The sequence below is a fragment of the Hemiscyllium ocellatum genome, chromosome 28 (assembly GCF_020745735.1).
Source record: "Hemiscyllium ocellatum isolate sHemOce1 chromosome 28, sHemOce1.pat.X.cur, whole genome shotgun sequence".
Classification (NCBI taxonomy): domain Eukaryota; kingdom Metazoa; phylum Chordata; class Chondrichthyes; order Orectolobiformes; family Hemiscylliidae; genus Hemiscyllium; species Hemiscyllium ocellatum.
Genome location: NC_083428.1, coordinates 1,700,787 through 1,719,411, shown reverse-complemented (window position 1 = coordinate 1,719,411; position 18,625 = coordinate 1,700,787). Strand labels below are relative to the sequence as shown.

At 47.0% G+C, this 18,625-nt stretch overlaps 1 protein-coding gene across 3 annotated transcripts in view; it reads left to right on the top strand.

Moving 5' to 3' along the window:
• shc2 (SHC (Src homology 2 domain containing) transforming protein 2) overlaps positions 1–18,625 on the top strand; it is a 34,612-nt gene that overhangs the window by 11,399 nt on the left and 4,588 nt on the right. For all 3 annotated transcript variants that reach the window (XM_060845979.1, XM_060845978.1, XM_060845977.1), the window contains 8 exons: positions 413–466; positions 1,179–1,230; positions 3,297–3,423; positions 5,150–5,327; positions 6,921–6,993; positions 7,545–7,721; positions 8,654–8,940; positions 9,285–9,422. In XM_060845979.1, coding sequence (XP_060701962.1) covers positions 413–466; positions 1,179–1,230; positions 3,297–3,423; positions 5,150–5,327; positions 6,921–6,993; positions 7,545–7,721; positions 8,654–8,940; positions 9,285–9,416 — 1,080 coding nt within the window. In that variant the 3' untranslated portion in view covers positions 9,417–9,422. The remainder of the gene's footprint in view (positions 1–412; positions 467–1,178; positions 1,231–3,296; positions 3,424–5,149; positions 5,328–6,920; positions 6,994–7,544; positions 7,722–8,653; positions 8,941–9,284; positions 9,423–18,625) is intronic.

Genomic DNA, 18,625 nt, shown 5'->3' with positions numbered 1-18,625 from the left:
CAGGGAGTGGGGTTAATGTGGAATGGAGGGAGGGTGAACGGGGGATAACAGGATGGGGTGTAAGCATGAGACTGATACTACCCAGAGATCGAGGAATCACTCAGCAGCAAGCCCACACTCTCCTCCTCCTTCTCCTCTCTCTTATCCCCAAACCTCTCCACCCAACACATGCACAGCCACTCCCGTCCACAGTCCCCCACAGTCAGGGCAGTTTCAGGATATGGGATGGCAGGATATTGTGTTGGGTCCTGGAGCTTTGACAAAGGAGAGATCAACATAACCAATTCCCCTCGAGTGTGCAGTTTATGCTGGTGTCTGTGGGCCCGGGGACTTCGGGAGTGAGGGTGACTGTTTTTGTTCTCTGCCTGGGGCTGAGAGTATGAGTGAAATGTTTTGTGTGTTTTGTTCCCAGATCATCGCGAACCATCACATGCAGTCCATCTCTTTCGCTTCTGGTGGGGACACAGTAAGGAGTTACCTGACCTGACAACATCACTGTCACCACAGCTCCTTTCTAAATTGCCCCACTGGGCAGCTCTGAGGATCACCGGGTGTGGAGGAACTGCTTAGTGACTAGTTGCTGGGTTTTTGTCAGTGGGTCTATCTTTACTTTGTGATGCAGACAGTGTTCAGTGTTTGTGTTTGGTGACTCCCTCCTTCAGTTGAAGGCAGTGATCGATTGCAGTTTAGTTGATCATTGTGAGGATTCAACTGCAAGATCCAGATGAGCACCATGTAATGACTTTTACTCAGGAGCAGCAATCCTAACAGACTGATTGATGATCAGGTTTCCTGAATTAGTTGACCAACTCTCAGACCACTGGCTGAAGAAAGGACACATTATGAACAGGGTCTCCTGATCCCTTGTGTCCAGATTACCAATTTCTATAAACATGATTTCAGGAAACCTTAACTTGCAGTTTCAAATTCCTCAGATGGCTATTTTAATGCCAGTATTTGCTCATTAATGTGTAATTTTAAGTAGGTTTGTTCCTATATCAAAATACCAGAGAGGAATTATGATATCTGACAGAGCGACTGAATCTCTTCTGTTCAGATTCAGGAGGTGGTTCAGCTTATTCTCCCATCATCCCAGTCCCTGAAATGCACACAGACTGATGTTACTCCTTAATGTGAAGTGTTATTAGAAAGCGGTAAATAATTCATGTCTTCTACAGGACACTGCTGATTATGTTGCCTACGTAGCAAAAGACCCTGTAAATCAGAGAGGTGAGTATTTGCAACTATAGATGGGGTCTCTCTTCACTGGAGTATTATCAAATAAGATTTAAAACTGAGCCATTCAAGCAGCTGGGCTGACACTTACTCATAGTTTAGTTACAGATGGTTTTGAAGGAACATCTTAAAAAGAAATGCCAGAGGTGGTTTATAGTCAAGTGGCTGAAGGTCTGGTCACCAATAGCAGACCAATAAAACTTGGGGAAATGGCAGAAGCTAGAGCTGCAGATGCACCGATTGTCTTGGGATGGTTGTGTGATTAGATTAGATCCCTACAGTATGGAAACAGGCCCATCGGCCAGACAAGTCTACACCGACCCTCCAAAAAGTAGCCCACCCAGACCCATTCCCCTACCCTATATTTACCTCTGACTAATGCACCTTACACTACCGGCAATTTAGCATGGCCAATTCACCTAACCTGCACATTTTTGGACTGTGGGAGGAAATCAGAGCACCCGGAGGAAACCCATGCAGAATGTACAAACTCCACGCAGACAGTTGCCTGAGGTGGGAATTGAACTGCGTCCCTGGAGCTGTGAGGCATTTGGAAATGGGATGGGAGGTTTAAATGTTGCAGGACCAGGAGCCAATGTAGGTAAATGGCCACAGCAGGTGAAACAGGAGGAAGACTTTGTTTGAGTGAACAAAGCTTTCTCAAAAACATGATTTTCTCTTAATTTGGTTAAGATACTATCAATCAACCTATCCCAATGTTCAGCGTTGTTTGTGACTTGTCAGATTCTGAAGCATTCTACATCAAAATGCAGCAAGACCTGGACAGTATCCAGGGCTAACAAGAGGTAAATAACATTCATGTTGCACAAATACCAGGCAATGACCATCTCCAACGAGACAGAATCCAATATCGGCCCTTAATGTTTCAGTGTTACTATCACTGAGTTCACTACGATCCACACCATTGATCAGAAAATGACCTAGACTAGCCATGTAAACACAGTGATCACAAAAGCAAGTCAGAGACTTAGAACTCTCTGCAGGTAACTCATCCCCTGACTCCCCAAAGTCTGTCCACCGTCTACAAGGCATAAGTCAGGGGTGTTATGGAATACTCCCCCCTTGCAGCTCCAACAGCACACAAGAAGCCTGGCAACATCCAGGGCAAAGCAACCACTTGATTAGCACCACATCCACAAACATCCACTCCTTCCACTACTGATGCTCAGTAGCTGCAGTGGGTATTATCTATAAGATGCACTGCAGAAACTCTCCAAAGATCCTCAGATAGCATCTTCCAAACTATCCACATCTAGAAGGTCAAGGGCAACAGATACGCAGGAACAACACCTCCTGTAAGTTCCCTTCCAAGCCACTCACTGTCCTGACTTGGAAATATACTGCTGTTCCTTCATGTTCTATGGTCAGAGTTCTGGAATATCTTCCCTAAGGGCATTGTGGGTCTACCTCGAGTTTCTGGACTGCAGCAATTTAAAGAAGGCAGCTCACCCCCACCTTCTCAAGGGGCAACTAGGGACAGGCAATAAATGCTGGGCCCAGTCAGTGACACCCACATCCTGTGAATGAATAATAAAAAAAATTAAAGAAAGAGCATTCCAGGTGTGTAAATGGGTAAACATTCTGATCTGAAGATACTTAAGTTGTTTCATGTGAAATGATTTCTCAGAGTCATCTCTAGCACTCTTTGTGGTTTACAAACCACTGAACAGCGTGAGACAAATAGACTTGACATTCAAATATGGCTGTAGTCTGTTTAAATCCAAGTCTCTGAGGTTGGGGTCGGGGGAAGGTCAGGTGGGTTGCTGTCAGAGCTGGGAGAGGGATTGGGAGTTTGTGGGAGGGGCAGGGTTGCAGAATTGATTTTGGGATTATGAAGTGACATTTGGATGAATTGAATAGAAACAGGAAGACTGCAACTGACCATTTCTCCATTTCAAATCAATATATTGTCACATGTAGTTTGTTGTAGATCAAATTAGGGAAATTGGCCAGGAAATGGTCTTGGGATTGTGTTGTAATTGCGGGTATTCAATGAGGTACCACACTCGGTAATGGAGTCTCCTGTTAACATTCCACAGCCTGTCATATCCTGGAGTGTTGTGAGGGGTTAGCACAGACTGTCATCAGCACAATTGGACAGGCCTTTGAACTGAGGTTCAAACAGTATTTGCACAGTCCCCCGAAAGTAGTTGCTCCTCTTGACAGGTAAGAGGACCAAGTCTGCGTGAAACAAAATGGTGCCGTTGTGAGTTCTTCAATCTCTTTGGGGAAATCAAATAAAATGAACCTCATCACACTGATAGTTGCTCGGCCTGTCACACTTCCTGCCTTCCCCTCCTAAAGGTGCTGACTCTCACTGGGCTATGGGGTCCCCCTCCCTCTCCTGAAGGGGCTGACTCTCACTGGGCTATGGGATCCCCCTCCCTCTCCTGAAGGGGCTGACTCTCACTGGGCTATGGGATCCCCCTCCCTCTCCTGAAGGGGCTGACTCTCACTGGGCTATGGGGTCCCCCTCCCTCTCCTGAAGGGGCTGACTCTCACTGGGCTATGGGGTCCCCCTCCCTCTCCTGAAGGGGCTGACTCTCACTGGGCTATGGGATCCCCCTCCCTCTCCTGAAGGGGCTGACTCTCACTGGGCTATGGGGTCCCCCTCCCTCTCCTGAAGGGGCTGACTCTCACTGGGCTATGGGGTCCCCCTCCCTCTCCTGAAGGGGCTGACTCTCACTGGGCTATGGGGTCCCCCTCCCTCTCCTGAAGGGGCTGACTCTCACTGGGCTATGGGGTCCCCCTCCCTCTCCTGAAGGGGCTGACTCTCACTGGGCTATGGGGTCCCCCTCCCTCTCCTGAAGGGGCTGACTCTCACTGGGCTATGGGGTCTCCCTCCCTCTCCTGAAGGGGCTGACTCTCACTGGGCTATGGGGTCTCTCTCTCCAATGTCTTAGTGTGGTTCCTCAGGTTTGGTGCCCAGACCCAGACATAATCCTCTAACTGTGGCTGAACGAGTGAGCGTTTTTTACATCACCGTCTGGTTCATTCACTCAATGTCCACATTGATAAAGCTGTGGCTATTATTTGCTTTATGAACCATTCTGTCAATCTGTACGGCCACATTCAATAACCTCTGCCCCGAAGTCCCTCTGTTCCTTTAGAATTAAGCTCTTATGGTTTGCATTATCTCTCCATGATCTTCCTAAGAAAATGAATGACTTCATATTTCTCTGTTTCATCTGCAACTTGTTTGCCCATTCCTCCAGTTGTCTGTGTCCTTTTTCAAGGACCAGTGGGTGCTGGAAGAGCACAGCAGTTCAGGCAGCATCCAAAGTGCAGCGAAATCGACGTTTCGGGCAAAAGCCTGATGAAACGTCAATTTTGCTGCACTTTGGATGCTGCCTGAACTGCTGTGCTCTTCCAGCACCACTGATCCAGAATCTGGTTTCCAGCATCTGCAGACATTGTTTTTACCTCATGTCCTTTTTCAAGTCCATCACTAACTTCCTCCTGGTTGATTTGTGCTCCCAGTTTTAGTTAACTGTAAATTAATATACCTTAGCAAGGGCAGGAGTCCTGACACATAGTTATATAGCACGGAAACAGATCCTTCAGTCCAACTCATCCATGCAACCAGACATCCAATGTGACCTGGTCCCATTTGCCAGCAATTAGCCCATATTCTCTCTCAACCCTTTGTATTTATATACCCATTCTAGATGCCTTTTAAATGTTGTAATTGTACCCACTTCCACCACTTCCTCTGGGAGCTTATTCATACACGCACCACCCTCTGTGTGGAAAAAGTTGCCCTTTAGGTCCATTTTAAATCTTTTCCCTCTCACCTTTAACCTATGCCCTCTAGTTTTGCACATGATCAAAGATTTGACTGACGATCTGCTGCTTTGATTGTAATATGTATTTCTCCGCTGGATGGATGTAGGATGAATGGAGGTGAGGAGTCTGCCTGGGGTGAGGAGGAGGAGGAGGAGGAGATGTCAGAACATAATTACTATAACAGTATTCCAGGAAAGCAGCCACCTCTGGGAGGGGTTGTGGACATCAGGAGCAGACAGATGAACATTCAGGCACAGCCCCCTTGCCCAGCTGGTACTGTGCAGGTCAGTGTCTTCTCCTGATCATCTACTTTGCAGAGTGTAAGATGTAGCAACAGGTGTTGACCATTCAGCCCACTGAGTCTGCAGTGCCACTGAATGAGATCTCAGTTGATTTGGATAATCCTGAACTCGTTTCCTGTCTTTTTCCTCATAACCTTTGATTCCCTTCCTGATTTAAAAAAAGGTCTGTCTCCATTTTGCATGTGACAGGCTTCATGCCCAAAGCCCAAAGTTACATCATTCTCGTTTTGTATCATCATGTTTCCTTCTCTGTTGAGTTAGTACAGACTGCTCACGAGGTTCTGACAGTTAGAGAGTTGGCCTGGGGAGATATTACAGCCAGCAGCGTCCGTCTCTCACCTAATCCCTGGAGGTTGTCGTGTCAGAACTGGCTGGTTTAGCAATTCTTCCAAGGGTTGATGCAAGTAAATTTGAAATGCAAATGACATTCAAAACAACTTCAGTTTCTGGAATCTTCTACAACACAACTAGGATCAGGAGCAGACAATTCAGTCCCTCGAGCTTGCTCTGCCATTTAATACGATCATGGCTGATCTCATAGTTCACTTTCCTGCCCACTCCCTGTAACCCTTCAACCTGTCGTCATTAAAATCCTGAAAATGTGTTGCTGGTTAAAGCCCAGCAGGTTAGGCAGCATCTCGGGAATAGGGAATTCGACGTTTCGAGCATAAGCCCTTCATCAGGAAATAAGCCCTTCATCAGCTTATGCTCGAAACGTCGAATTCCCTATTCCTGAGATGCTGCCTAACCTGCTGGGCTTTAACCAGCAACACATTTTCAGCTGTGATCTCTAGCATCTGCAGACCTCATTTTTTACTCAGTCATTAAAATCCTGTCAATCTCCTCCTCAAATTTACTCAAATGTCCCAGTGTCCATTGTACTTTGGGTTAGGGAACTGCAGAGATTCACATGCCTTTGAGGAAAGTAATTCCTCCTCCATCTCTGTTTTAAATCTTGCACCTTATCCTAAAACCATGATCCCTTCTTCTAGATTGCGGGAAACAGCCACTTTTTCTACACTGTCAATCCCCTTCAGCATCTTTTATACCTCAATTCGATCTCCCTTCATTCCTCTAAATTATAGTGAGTATAAGCCTAAACCACTCAATCTGTCTTCATAAAATAAGCCTTTTGTCTCAGGAATTAATCGAATGAACCATCTCTCAATTGCCTCCAAAACAATTAAATCCACCCTCAAGTTGGAGGACCCAAACTGTACACAGTCCTCCAGATGAAGTCTCACCAATGCCTTGTATAGTTGCAAAACACTTTACTTTTATACAATATTCCTTTAGCAATAAATGGCAAATTTCTATTTGCCTTCCCTAGTACCCGACTCAAGGACAACTGCAGACGGGGACATGTGTCAGTCTTGTTCCCGATGCCCACGTACTGTATAAAAAATGTCAAAGCTAAGCTGATCATTGTCTTGATGTAGTGACACATTTCCAGTCTGAATTCCTGCAGTCACCTATAGACACAGATATCAGTCTGTTCTGAATCTGTCAAATGTTCCTGCACTGGGCGTCATTGCCAACTCCACACTGTCCCTTATTGAGATATCTTTATTACAGCTCAGTGAGACGGATCAGCATGGTGAAGACAACATGGTTGGTCACTGTCAAGATCTGGGACAATCCATGGCAGGTATGTCAGTCATGATCCACTTCCCCTAGTAGCCTAAATGAAGACACGTGCACAGGCTTGAGTGATGTTTCAGAGGGAGCAGATCTCATGTTGTCACTCATTTCCCATTCACAGAGACAGTCCAGCTCCTCCCTCACTCTCCCATTGAGGAGAAACACAGTCTGGCAAAACACTTCAACCAAGAAGCCATTTCTCCTGTTGGAGAATTCACTTAGTAACGCATGTTGGGAGTGGTCCCTATTTTGTTGGCAGGGTGCGACAGACTTTTTTTTTAAACCCCCTCACCCCAATCCTAGGTGCAAAGTGAGAGTTGATTCTGGGATACTGAGGGAAGCACAGAACCACATCATGTTATGCATTTATCCCTGAGACAGTGACTCTGATCAAGAAAGGGATTTTGAACAATGTCTTTGACATTTATGGTGATCATAACCTTAATCAATAGCAACCTCCCATTGTGCCAACACAGAAGCTGAGCAACTGAGACCTGTACACAGTGTATAGCTGCTGCACTGGGCCCTGACTGCAACCCTTGGAATTGTACATTGCAGGTGTGCTGAGTGATGGCTATCTCCGGCCATATGGAAGATCCACTTATGAGGAGCATATGTACGTGAACACACAGGCTCTCGATCAGCAGGACTGGACCAGCAGAGAGAGAAGCATAACAGTGAATGGAGCAGTGGCAGGCAGGATGGAGAGTCCTGAGAAAGACATGTTTGATATGAGTAAGTGTTCTCCATCACAGTCCAACACTGGAAGAAGGTACAGGGACTGAATGGGTTCCTTTAGGCACCTGAAATCTGTTAGCACTGACGACCAGGATCAGAATACGAGACTATTTTACCAAAAATCCAAAAAGGAACGGTTATTCAGATTGGGTTCGATCTGCTTCCTATTTCAAAGCCCTGGCAAACTGTTTCCCTTTCTCTCCTCCCTCTAGCATGCACAAAATTCTCTTTCCAGCTGTTCGGAATTATTTTTCAAGTCAATGTTTGCCCTGCAGTACGGAGGGGAGTGCTGCACTGTTCCATGTTTGGAGCTGGTTGGGGTGCTGCATGTCTCAGGGTCAGCACTGCATGTGGGGGTGTACCACTGCAGGCTCAGGGCAGCGGGTGTGGGGGTGTACCACTGCAGGCTCAGGGCAGCGGGTGTGGGGGTGTACCACTGCAGGCTCAGGGCAGTGCGTGTGGGGGTGTACCACTGCAGGCTCAGGGCAGCGGGTGTGGGGGTGTACCACTGCAGGCTCAGGGCAGCGGGTGTGGGGGTGTACCACTGCAGGGTCAGGGCTGGGGGTGTGGGGGTGTACCACTGCAGGGTCAGGGCTGGGGGTGTGGGGGTATACCACTGCAGGGTCAGGGCTGAGGGTGTGGAGGTGTACCACTGCAGGGTCAGGGCTGAGGGTGTACCAGGGTCAGGGCAGGGGGTGTACCACTGCAGGGTCAGGGCTGAGGGTGTGGGGGTGTACCACTGCAGGGTCAGGGCTGGGGGTGTACCAGGGTCAGGGCAGGGGGTGTACCACTGCAGGGTCAGGGCTGAGGGTGTGGGGGTGTACCACTGCAGGGTCAGGGCTGGGAGTGTGGGGGTGTACCAGGGTCAGGGCAGGGGGTGTGTGGGGTGCATTTTCAGACAGTCAGTGCTGTGTCTCTTTCTGCTGAAGGACCATTTGACGACGCCTTAAAGCTGCACGATGTCAAATCCAGCAAATGTAAAGGAACAAGAATGTCGTGCTCAAACCCCAGCTCGGCCAGGGCCATGGAGGAGGAACAGTTAAAGCGGGAGTCCTGGTACCATGGGAAGATTAGTCGGAAAGTGGCCGAGAAGCTCCTGGTGTTGGATGGAGACTTCCTGGTTCGGGAGAGCATGACGAACCGTGGACAGTACGTTCTGACTGGAATGCACAATGGCCAGGCCAAGCACCTTCTCTTGGTGGACCCAGAAGGAGTGGTGAGCTGGCGTGAGGGCTCTGGGACCGGCGGTAACTGTGGGTTCACAATGGTTCCTCTTCCTAGTGCCTGTGCATTGTCTGCTGCTATCATGTTCCTGAGGGTGGGGGCTGGGAGGGCTTTAGGCAGTTATTCGACCACAGAAGCATATCTCCTTTTGTTCATCTCCAGATGCAGCCATTCAGGGTGCCTCTTGTTCCCCCATATCAGCCCCACCCTCTTGCTGCACCACCCTGCTCCCTCCCCAATGCCCACCTCCCCCCCCCACCGACCCTACTCCGTCCCCACTGCATGCCCCCTAGCCCCACCTCCTCCATTGTGGCTCTGACTCTTGCTTCCTTCCAGGTGCGGACCAAGGATTTACTCTTTGAAAACATCACACACCTCATCAATTACCACCTTGAGAGTGAAGTACCTATTGTAGCGGCAGAGAGTGAGGTTTGTCTGAAACAGATGGTCACCAAGAGGAAGCCCTGAGCTGCTGTAAGTGTCACTAATGCTTGGGTAGAAAGCCAATTGGGAAGGACAGGCCTTTCGCATCCACTGGAACGGTGCACATGCAGCACCCTCGGAATGCATAGCAAGATCCCATACACAGCCAAGTGCTGAGAATGGCTGAACAACATATTTTTGTGATGTTTTTTAAGGGATAAATATTGTTCAGAACAGCAGGTATGATTCCTTTTGCAAAATACTGACCATGTGATTTTTGTTTTATATCCACCAGAGGGCAAACAGGACCTCTGTTTACTGTCTTAGTCACAAGACACACCTCTGACAATGTCGTACTCTCTCAGTACTGCACTGGAGTGTTCGCCTGCATTATCAGCTTTTCCTTTCCTCCTGAGACAACACCCCCATTCCAGACATTAATCTGATTAAACCTTCTCTGAATGCCTCCAATGCATTTATATCCTTCCTTAAATAAGGTGACCAATACTCCACACAGTACTGTGGACACACCAGTGCTCTGTGTAAGTAACATAACCCCCCCACTTCTGTACTCAATGAATGATACCATTCTGTTAGCTTTAATTATTTGCTGTAGCTGCACGTTAACTTTCTGCAATTCACGCACCAGGATACCCAGATAGCTGTGATGTTGCTGTTGTTTACGATGGCAGTCCTCCATGTGGAGCTGATTAGGTGGATGTAGATCTTGGCTGGAGTTTAGAATGTTTTCTCTTTGCAACATTTTGTTAGTGCTCATTTTCTTCTTCTGAGGGCGGTGGGGTGAGAATCTGGCTTGGCTTACAGGCTTTCAAAGGTCTGAATCCAAATTGTGTACTCACCTCAGTTTTGTGATAAACGGTTACTAAGAACTAACCCAGGAGATGTTGCTGGGCAGTTTTTGTTTCCAACACAAAGACACCTGGTGCCAGTTTGTCTCCAAAAGTATGAAACCCGTTTCTCAAAAAAAAATCACATTGTGTAACCAATTGGTGACTACACAGTTCCACTTTCTGAGTTGTATACAAAACTTGTTCATTCTCTGAACACAGCAGTTCAAATTTCCATTTTCTAGTTTATGTGTTGAATAAAATAAAATATGTTGGCCTTACAGTCTAACAAATAGGGTTATCTGGATTTGAACATCACAGACTAACATAAGTCAGGACCAGGTGTCGTCTTCTGCTTTTCCTTTAAATTCTGTAAACTATTGGCAGTTTCAAGAATGTTATTGAAAAGTCTTTTTATATTTACATAAAAGGCATATTCCTAAAACAAAACAATGCAAATACTGAAGATGTGAAACAAACAAATTGCTGGAGAAAGTCAGGAGGTCCGACTCCTCTTCTGAAGGAGGGTCACTGGATTTGAAACATTAACTTTTTGTCTTCTCTCCACAGATGCAGCCAGACCTGCTAAGTTTTGCCAGCAATTTCTATTTTTGTGGTTTTGATTTCTATAGTGGATTTGATCTCTGAACATTTGAGATTTTTCATTTGCTCCTGATCCTGTTGCAAATGTGTCTTATTTAATTCATTCCCTCTGTTTCCTCATTCTAAACTTCCACTTTACCTTCCCACACACTTCCCAAACCATATCCTTCCGAGTTTTCTATCAACCACTCACTTGCGTGAATTCCTACTGCTTTTAAAGTCTGGATCTTTGCTTCTGCATTACATATCTGATTTGTTTTTCATATTCTGAGTTCACAGTATTAATTGCTCTTTTCACAACCAAGTTCATCAATTTTTGATTTAAGACTAACCTTTTAAAGAACATATTTCTACAAGTTTATCATTTAGATGTTTTATATCCTGTGTCTGATGTTCAACTGTTATCTTCGAGTAAAAAATGAGGTCTGCAGATGCTGGAGATCACAGCTGCAAATGTGTTGCTGGTCAAAGCACAGCAGGTTAGGCAGCATCTCAGGAATAGAGAATTCGACGTTTCGAGCATAAGCCCTTCATCAGGAATAAGAGAGAGAGAGCCAAGCAGGCTGAGATAAAAGGTAGGGAGGAGGGACTAGGGGGAGGGGCGATGGAGGTGGGATAGGTGGAAGGAGGTCAAGGTGAGGGTGATAGGCCGGAGTGGGGTGGGGGCGGAGAGGTCAGGAAGAGGATTGCAGGTTAGGAGGGCGGTGCTGAGTTGAGGGAACCGACTGAGACAAGGTGGGGGGAGGGGAAATGAGGAAGCTGGAGAAATCTGAATTCATACCTTGTGGTTGGAGGGTTCCCAGGCGGAAGATGAGGCGCTCCTCCTCCAGCCGTCGTGTAGTTGTGTTCTGCCGGTGGAGGAGTCCAAGGACCTGCATGTCCTCGGTGGAGTGGGAGGGGGAGTTAAAGTGTTGAGCCACGGGGTGATTGGGTTGGTTGGTTCGGGCGGCCCAGAGGTGTTCTCTGAAGCGTTCCGCAAGTAAGCGGCCTGTCTCACCAATATAGAGGAGGCCACATCGGGTGCAGCGGATGCAATAGATGATGTGTGTGGAGGTACAGGTGAACTTGTGGCGGATATGGAAGGATCCCTTGGGGCCTTGGAGGGAAGTGAGTGTGGAGGTGTGGGCGCAAGTTTTACATTTCCTGCGGTTGCAGGGGAAGGTGCCGGGGGTGGAGGTTGGGTTGGTGGGGGGTGTGGATCTGACAAGGGAGTCACGAAGGGAGTGGTCCTTGCGGAACGCTGATAGGGGAGGGGAGGGAAATATATCCTTGGTGGTGGGGTCCGTTTGGAGGTGGCGGAAATGGCGGCGGATAAACTCATCTCCCAATACCTCGACACGGTGCCCCACCGAACTCATCTCCCAATACCTCGACACGGTCCTGTCCCCTTTAGTCCAAGAACTCCCCACCTACGTTCGGGACACCACCCACGCCCTCCACCTCCTCCAGGATTTTCGCTTCCCCGGTCCCCAACGCCTTATTTTCACTATGGACATCCAGTCCCTGTACACCTCCATCCCCCATCACGAAGGACTCAAAGCCCTCCGCTTCTTCCTTTCCCGCCGCACCAACCAGTACCCTTCCACTGACACCCTCCTTCGACTGACTGAACTGGTCCTCACCCTGAATAACTTCTCTTTTCAATCCTCCCACTTCCTCCAAACTAAAGGAGTTGCCATGGGCACCCGCATGGGCCCCAGCTATGCCTGCCTCTTCGTAGGATATGTGGAACAGTCCATCTTCCGCAACTACACTGGCACCACCCCCCACCTTTTCCTCCGCTACATCGATGACTGTATTGGCGCTGCCTCGTGCTCCCACGAGGAGGTTGAACAGTTCATCAACTTTACTAACACCTTCCATCCCGACCTGAAATTCACCTGGACTGTCTCAGACTCCTCCCTCCCCTTCCTAGACCTTTCCATTTCTATCTCGGGCGACCGACTCAACACAGACATCTATTATAAACCGACTGACTCCCACAGCTACCTGGACTACACCTCCTCCCACCCTGCCCCCTGTAAAAACGCCATCCCATATTCCCAATTCCTTCGTCTCCGCCGCATCTGCTCCCAGGAGGACCAATTCCAACACCGCACAACCCAGATGGCCTCCTTCTTCAAGGACCGCAGATTCCCCCCAGACGTGATCGACGATGCCCTCCACCGCATCTCCTCCACTTCCCGCTCCTCCGCCCTTGAGCCCCGCTCCTCCAACCGCCACCAAGACAGAACCCCACTGGTTCTCACCTACCACCCCACCAACCTGCGCATACAACGTATTATCCGCCGCCATTTCCGCCACCTCCAAACGGACCCCACCACCAAGGATCTATTTCCCTCCCCTCCCCTATCAGCGTTCCGCAAGGACCACTCCCTTCGTGACTCCCTTGTCAGATCCACACCCCCCACCAACCCAACCTCCACCCCCGGCACCTTCCCCTGCAACCGCAGGAAATGTAAAACTTGCGCCCACACCTCCACACTCACTTCCCTCCAAGGCCCCAAGGGATCCTTCCATATCCGCCACAAGTTCACCTGTACCTCCACACACATCATCTATTGCATCCGCTGCACCCGATATGGCCTCCTCTATATTGGGGAGACAGGCCGCTTACTTGCGGAACGCTTCAGAGAACACCTCTGGGCCGCCCGAACCAACCAACCCAATCACCCCGTGGCTCAACACTTTAACTCCCCCTCCCACTCCACCGAGGACATGCAGGTCCTTGGACTCCTCCACCGGCAGAACACAACTACACGACGGCTGGAGGAGGAGCGCCTCATCTTCCGCCTGGGAACCCTCCAACCACAAGGTATGAATTCAGATTTCTCCAGCTTCCTCATTTCCCCTCCCCCCACCTTGTCTCAGTCGGTTCCCTCAACTCAGCACCGCCCTCCTAACCTGCAATCCTCTTCCTGACCTCTCCGCCCCCACCCCACTCCGGCCTATCACCCTCACCTTGACCTCCTTCCACCTATCCCACCTCCATCGCCCCTCCCCCTAGTCCCTCCTCCCTACCTTTTATCTCAGCCTGCTTGGCTCTCTCTCTCTCATTCCTGATGAAGGGCTTATGCTCGAAACGTCGAATTCTCTATTCCTGAGATGCTGCCTGGCCTGCTGTGCTTTGACCAGCAACACATTTGCAGCTGTTCAACTGTTATCACCAGCTCACGTTTTATTTCTTTAGTAAAGTTGCCTTTTGCACGTGGAAGTTGATTCTCCACATTAATTAACTGCTCATTCTCAGCAACAAGCCTGTATTAGGCCACAGCAGTAATTGTGGGGAGTTTAGTAATGTCAGGATCAAGCAAATGCTGTAACACAGTCATCCCCATGTTACTGGCCTATACAGGTCAAATAGTTACCAAATAGAAAATCAACTCCTCCACCAGTTAATGAGGGACAATTGCCACAGCAACATCTCTGCTCACTAACTCACTTTGTAAGTGCCCCAGTATCCCTTGAAATATTAAATTAATACTTGTTTTCTTTGAGGAGTAATGAAATACATCCCCCTTGGAAACAAGGCCTCTGTAACCTCCACTACCCTGACTCAGAGTCATGCAGCACAGAAACAGGCCCTTTTGTCCAGCCAATCCAAGCCGATTATAATCCTAAACTAAACTCCTCCCACCTGCCTGCACTTGGCCCATATCCCTCCAAACATTTCCTATTCATGTACTTGTCCAAACGTATTTTAAACATTGTAACAGTTCGCATCCACCATTTCCTCTGGAGGTTTATTCCACAAACATTAGAACATAGAACATAGAAAAATACAGCGCAGTACAGGCCCTTTGGCCCTCGATGTTGCGCCGATCTAAGCCCACCTAACCTACACTAGCCCACTTTCCTCCATATGCCTATCCAATGCCCGTTTAAATGTCCATAAAGAGGCAGAGTCCACCACTGTTACTGGCAGGGCATTCCATGAACTCTCAACTCGCTGAGTAAAGAATCTACCCCTAACATCTGTCCTATACCTACCACCCCTTAAATTAAAGCTCTGCCCCCTTGTAATAGCTGACTCCATACGTGGAAAAAGGTTCTCATGGTCAACCCTATCTAAATCCCTAATCATCTTGTACACCTCTATCAAGTCACCCCTAAACCTTTTCTCCAATGAAAACATTGTATATAAAAGAAAGTTGCCCCTCATGTCTTTTTAAAATCTTTCTCCTGTCACCTTAAAAATATGACCCCTAGTTTTAAACTTCCCCACCTTAGGGAAAAGACATTTGCTATTCACCTTATCTATGCCCCTCATGATTTTATAAACTGTTATAAGGTGACCCCTCAATCTCCTATGCTCCAATGAAAAAGGTCTCAGCCTATAACTCAAACCCTCCATTCCTAGTGACATCCTGGTAAACCCTCTCTAATTTAATAATAATCTTCCTATGGTAGGGTCACCAGAACTGCACACACAAATCCAGAACAGGCCTCACCAAAGTCCTGTACAACCTCAATATGACGTCCCAACTTTTATACTCAAAGGTCTGAGCAATGAAGGCAAGTATGCTAAACGCCGCCTTAGCCACCCTGTCGACCTGTTACACAATTCTTTGAAATTTGTGTATCTGAATCCCTAGGTGTCTCTGTTCTACAACATTACCAAGGGCCCTACCAATCGTTGTATAAGTCTGTCCTTTGTGTGTTTTACCAAAATGCAATACATTGCATTTATCCAAATTTAACTCCATCTGCCACTGCCCATTAACCCAATTGATCAAGATCTCTTTGTAATCTGAGATCATCTTCTTCACTGTCCACTAAATTACCAATTTTGGTGTTATCTGTAAACTTTATAACCATGCCTTGTGTATTCTCATCAAATAGTTTATGTAAATGACAAATGCAAGCCGACCCCGTCCTGATTGCTGTGAAACACCACTGGTCACAGGCATCCAGTGTGAAAAACAGCTCTCAACCACCACCCTTTATCTCCTAACCCAATAGTGAGCTCACCCGGAATCCCATGTGATCTAACTTTACCAATTAGTCTACTATGCAGAACCTTATCAAAGGCTTTACTAAAGACTCTGTATTTAGGGAAGAATTCCCTTGATTAACCGAAGCTGCATTCCATTCTGGTATATCATGAGGGAATAAATTTCAATTCTTCCATCACTACTGTCATAACATTGACTTCCAATTCTGATACAGCCTTTCCTGAAGTATTTCCTAAGATTTCCACTGGTTTACTGTTCTGTTTCCAACAATCTATGCAAAGAGGTTCAATTGTGATGTTGTGCAAGTCCGTGGACTTTTGGGCATCACTCCGACCCACAGGACCTTCATCCTTGGCCCAATTTAAGGGATGTTCTTGCACTCCAGCTTTCTTTTCTTATCCCAGCTGTTGCCTTCCTTTCCTTTCCTTCGTTCTATCCTTGGTTAAAGCGCAGCAGGTCAGGCAGCATCCAAGAAACAGGAAATTCGATGTTTCGGGCAAAAGCCCTTCATCAGGCTTTTGCCTGAAACGTCGAATCTCCTGTTCCTTGGATGCTGCCTGGCCTGCTGTGCTTTAACCAGCAACACATTTTCAGCTCTGATCTCCAGCATCTACAGACCTCACTTTTTACTTCGTTCTATCCTTCTCAGGCATATGGGAATGGGGGTGTTGGTGTGTGTGACACACAAATTGGATTTCTCTTGGAGGAGGGGCATATGGACAAGATTGTAATCATCAACTACCTCAGCTGCTGGTGCATGTTCTCTACGTGTGTCCTTTATAGGGGTAGGGAGAGAGTTTTTAAATTCTTTGCTTTCGAAGACAGCCTCTGTTTAAGTGCCCACATTCATCAAGAAATGGTAGGATACCGGACCCCCTCAAGCTCTAAAGTCATCCTCAGAATGTTATTGGGGGATTGAAACATTTGTGCCCATGAGCTTCTGACATTAGCTCATAAGGGCTGAGGATCAGGTTGTTTAAAGCTGTCTCGAAGCACGGCTTAAACCTCATGGGCTTTGCATGTGAACCTGATTTGCATTTGCAGCTGTTTAATTTGCTTTGTAATCTTCTCAAATTAAGAGAAAAGTATCTCTCAATCCCCTGCTCTCATTTTTTGAGGTTGCCAAGGTCAGTGTAAACACCTTGCACTTATCCTGGAGTTAGGGCAGTTTTCTCCCACGCAGCGGCTTCACTGGTTTTGGAGGATCATCCCTTCTCCAGTCAAAATGTTTAAATTGAGATTTTGTTATCTTGGTTCTCCTGTAATTCCTCCCTCAAATGCTCTTTTCCTTTTCCTCTCTTTTCCCACTGAGACGTTGCCAAGGATCTGGTTTAACCCTGCTCTCTGTCTCTCCCAGTTCAATCCTGACATTGTTGGCCACTAGTTTCTTTCTTAGCTTTGTATCTAAAATTCTACCATTGATGGCAAAAGCTGAAATTTTCATTGCAACCATGGATAATGCTTTGATGTTTTTTAATCAACCACTCAGATGTTAGGACACATCTCTGGAACATGTGGGACTTGTGCACAGGCCTCCTGGCCTAGATATAGGGACATTACCATGGGAACATGGAACAGGGGTAGGCCACTCAACCCTTGTGTCTGCTCCATGAGTCAATAAATTGAGGTTAAATGATTTTAACCTCAACTCTACATTCCTGCCTCCATCCTGGCCAAACCCCCTCAGGATCTTATGTTTTGATTAAATCACTTTTGAACTTTCTAAATTCCAAAGTATACAGGCTTAGCCTGTCCAGCTGTTCCCCTCAAGGCAATCCGCTTAATCAAGGCATTAGTGTAATACATCTTCTCTGAACTCCTTTTGAAGTACAACATTATTCTGTAAGTACAGTGTCCCGTACTGGTATACACTACACCAGTTGCTGTCTCATCAATAACCTCTATAACTGAATTATTACCTCCCTACTCTTGCATTTCATTCCCTTCACAATAAAACATGACATTCTGTTAGCTTTCCTCATTACTTGCTTTACCTGAGTGATTCATGCACTAGGATGCCCAGATCACACTGCATCCCAGAGCTCTCCAACCTCTCACCATTTAGATAATATGCTGCTTTGAATTTATTTCCACCAAAATCGACAATTTCACAATTTCTCACATTGCTAGATCTTTGCTGTCATTTTATAAACAATCTACATCCCTTTGTAAGATCCTTATGTTCTCCTCCTAAGTTTGTTTCTTACCTATTTTTGTGTCATCAGCAAATGTAGCTCCGACACCTTCAGTCCCTTCTCACAGATAATTTCTATAAATTGTGAAGAGTTGAGGCCCCAGAGCTGACCCCTTTGGCACATCACTCATGACACCCTGCCAGCCTAAAAAATGTCCATTTATTCTGACTCTCTGCTTGCTGTTACCAGCCAGACATCGTATCCATTGCAATATCTTACTCCATGCCATGAGCTTTTATTATTCACAAAAACCTTTGTGACACCTTATCAAATGCCTATCAAAAATCTAAACACAGTGCCTCCACTGTTTCCCCTGTATCTACAGCACAACTAACTTCTTGAAAACGCTCCAATAAATTAGTTAAACATGATTTCCCTTTGCTAAAACCATGTAGACTCTGCTTAATTACGCTGCACCTCAAAAATCCTTCAGGGCAATGCCTTTAGATATTTTCTATGGAACCAGTTCAGAGATGGTGTTGCACATCTCTGGAGCAGATGGACTTGAACCCAGTCCTCCCAGTTCAGGGGTAGGAACACTACCATTGTGCCACAAGCGCCCGGTCCAGCCAATGTTTTTAAAACTGTTCCAATTTATTACATTCACCTGTAAAAACGTACTAACCTCACACAGGACCATTTGGATAATAAAT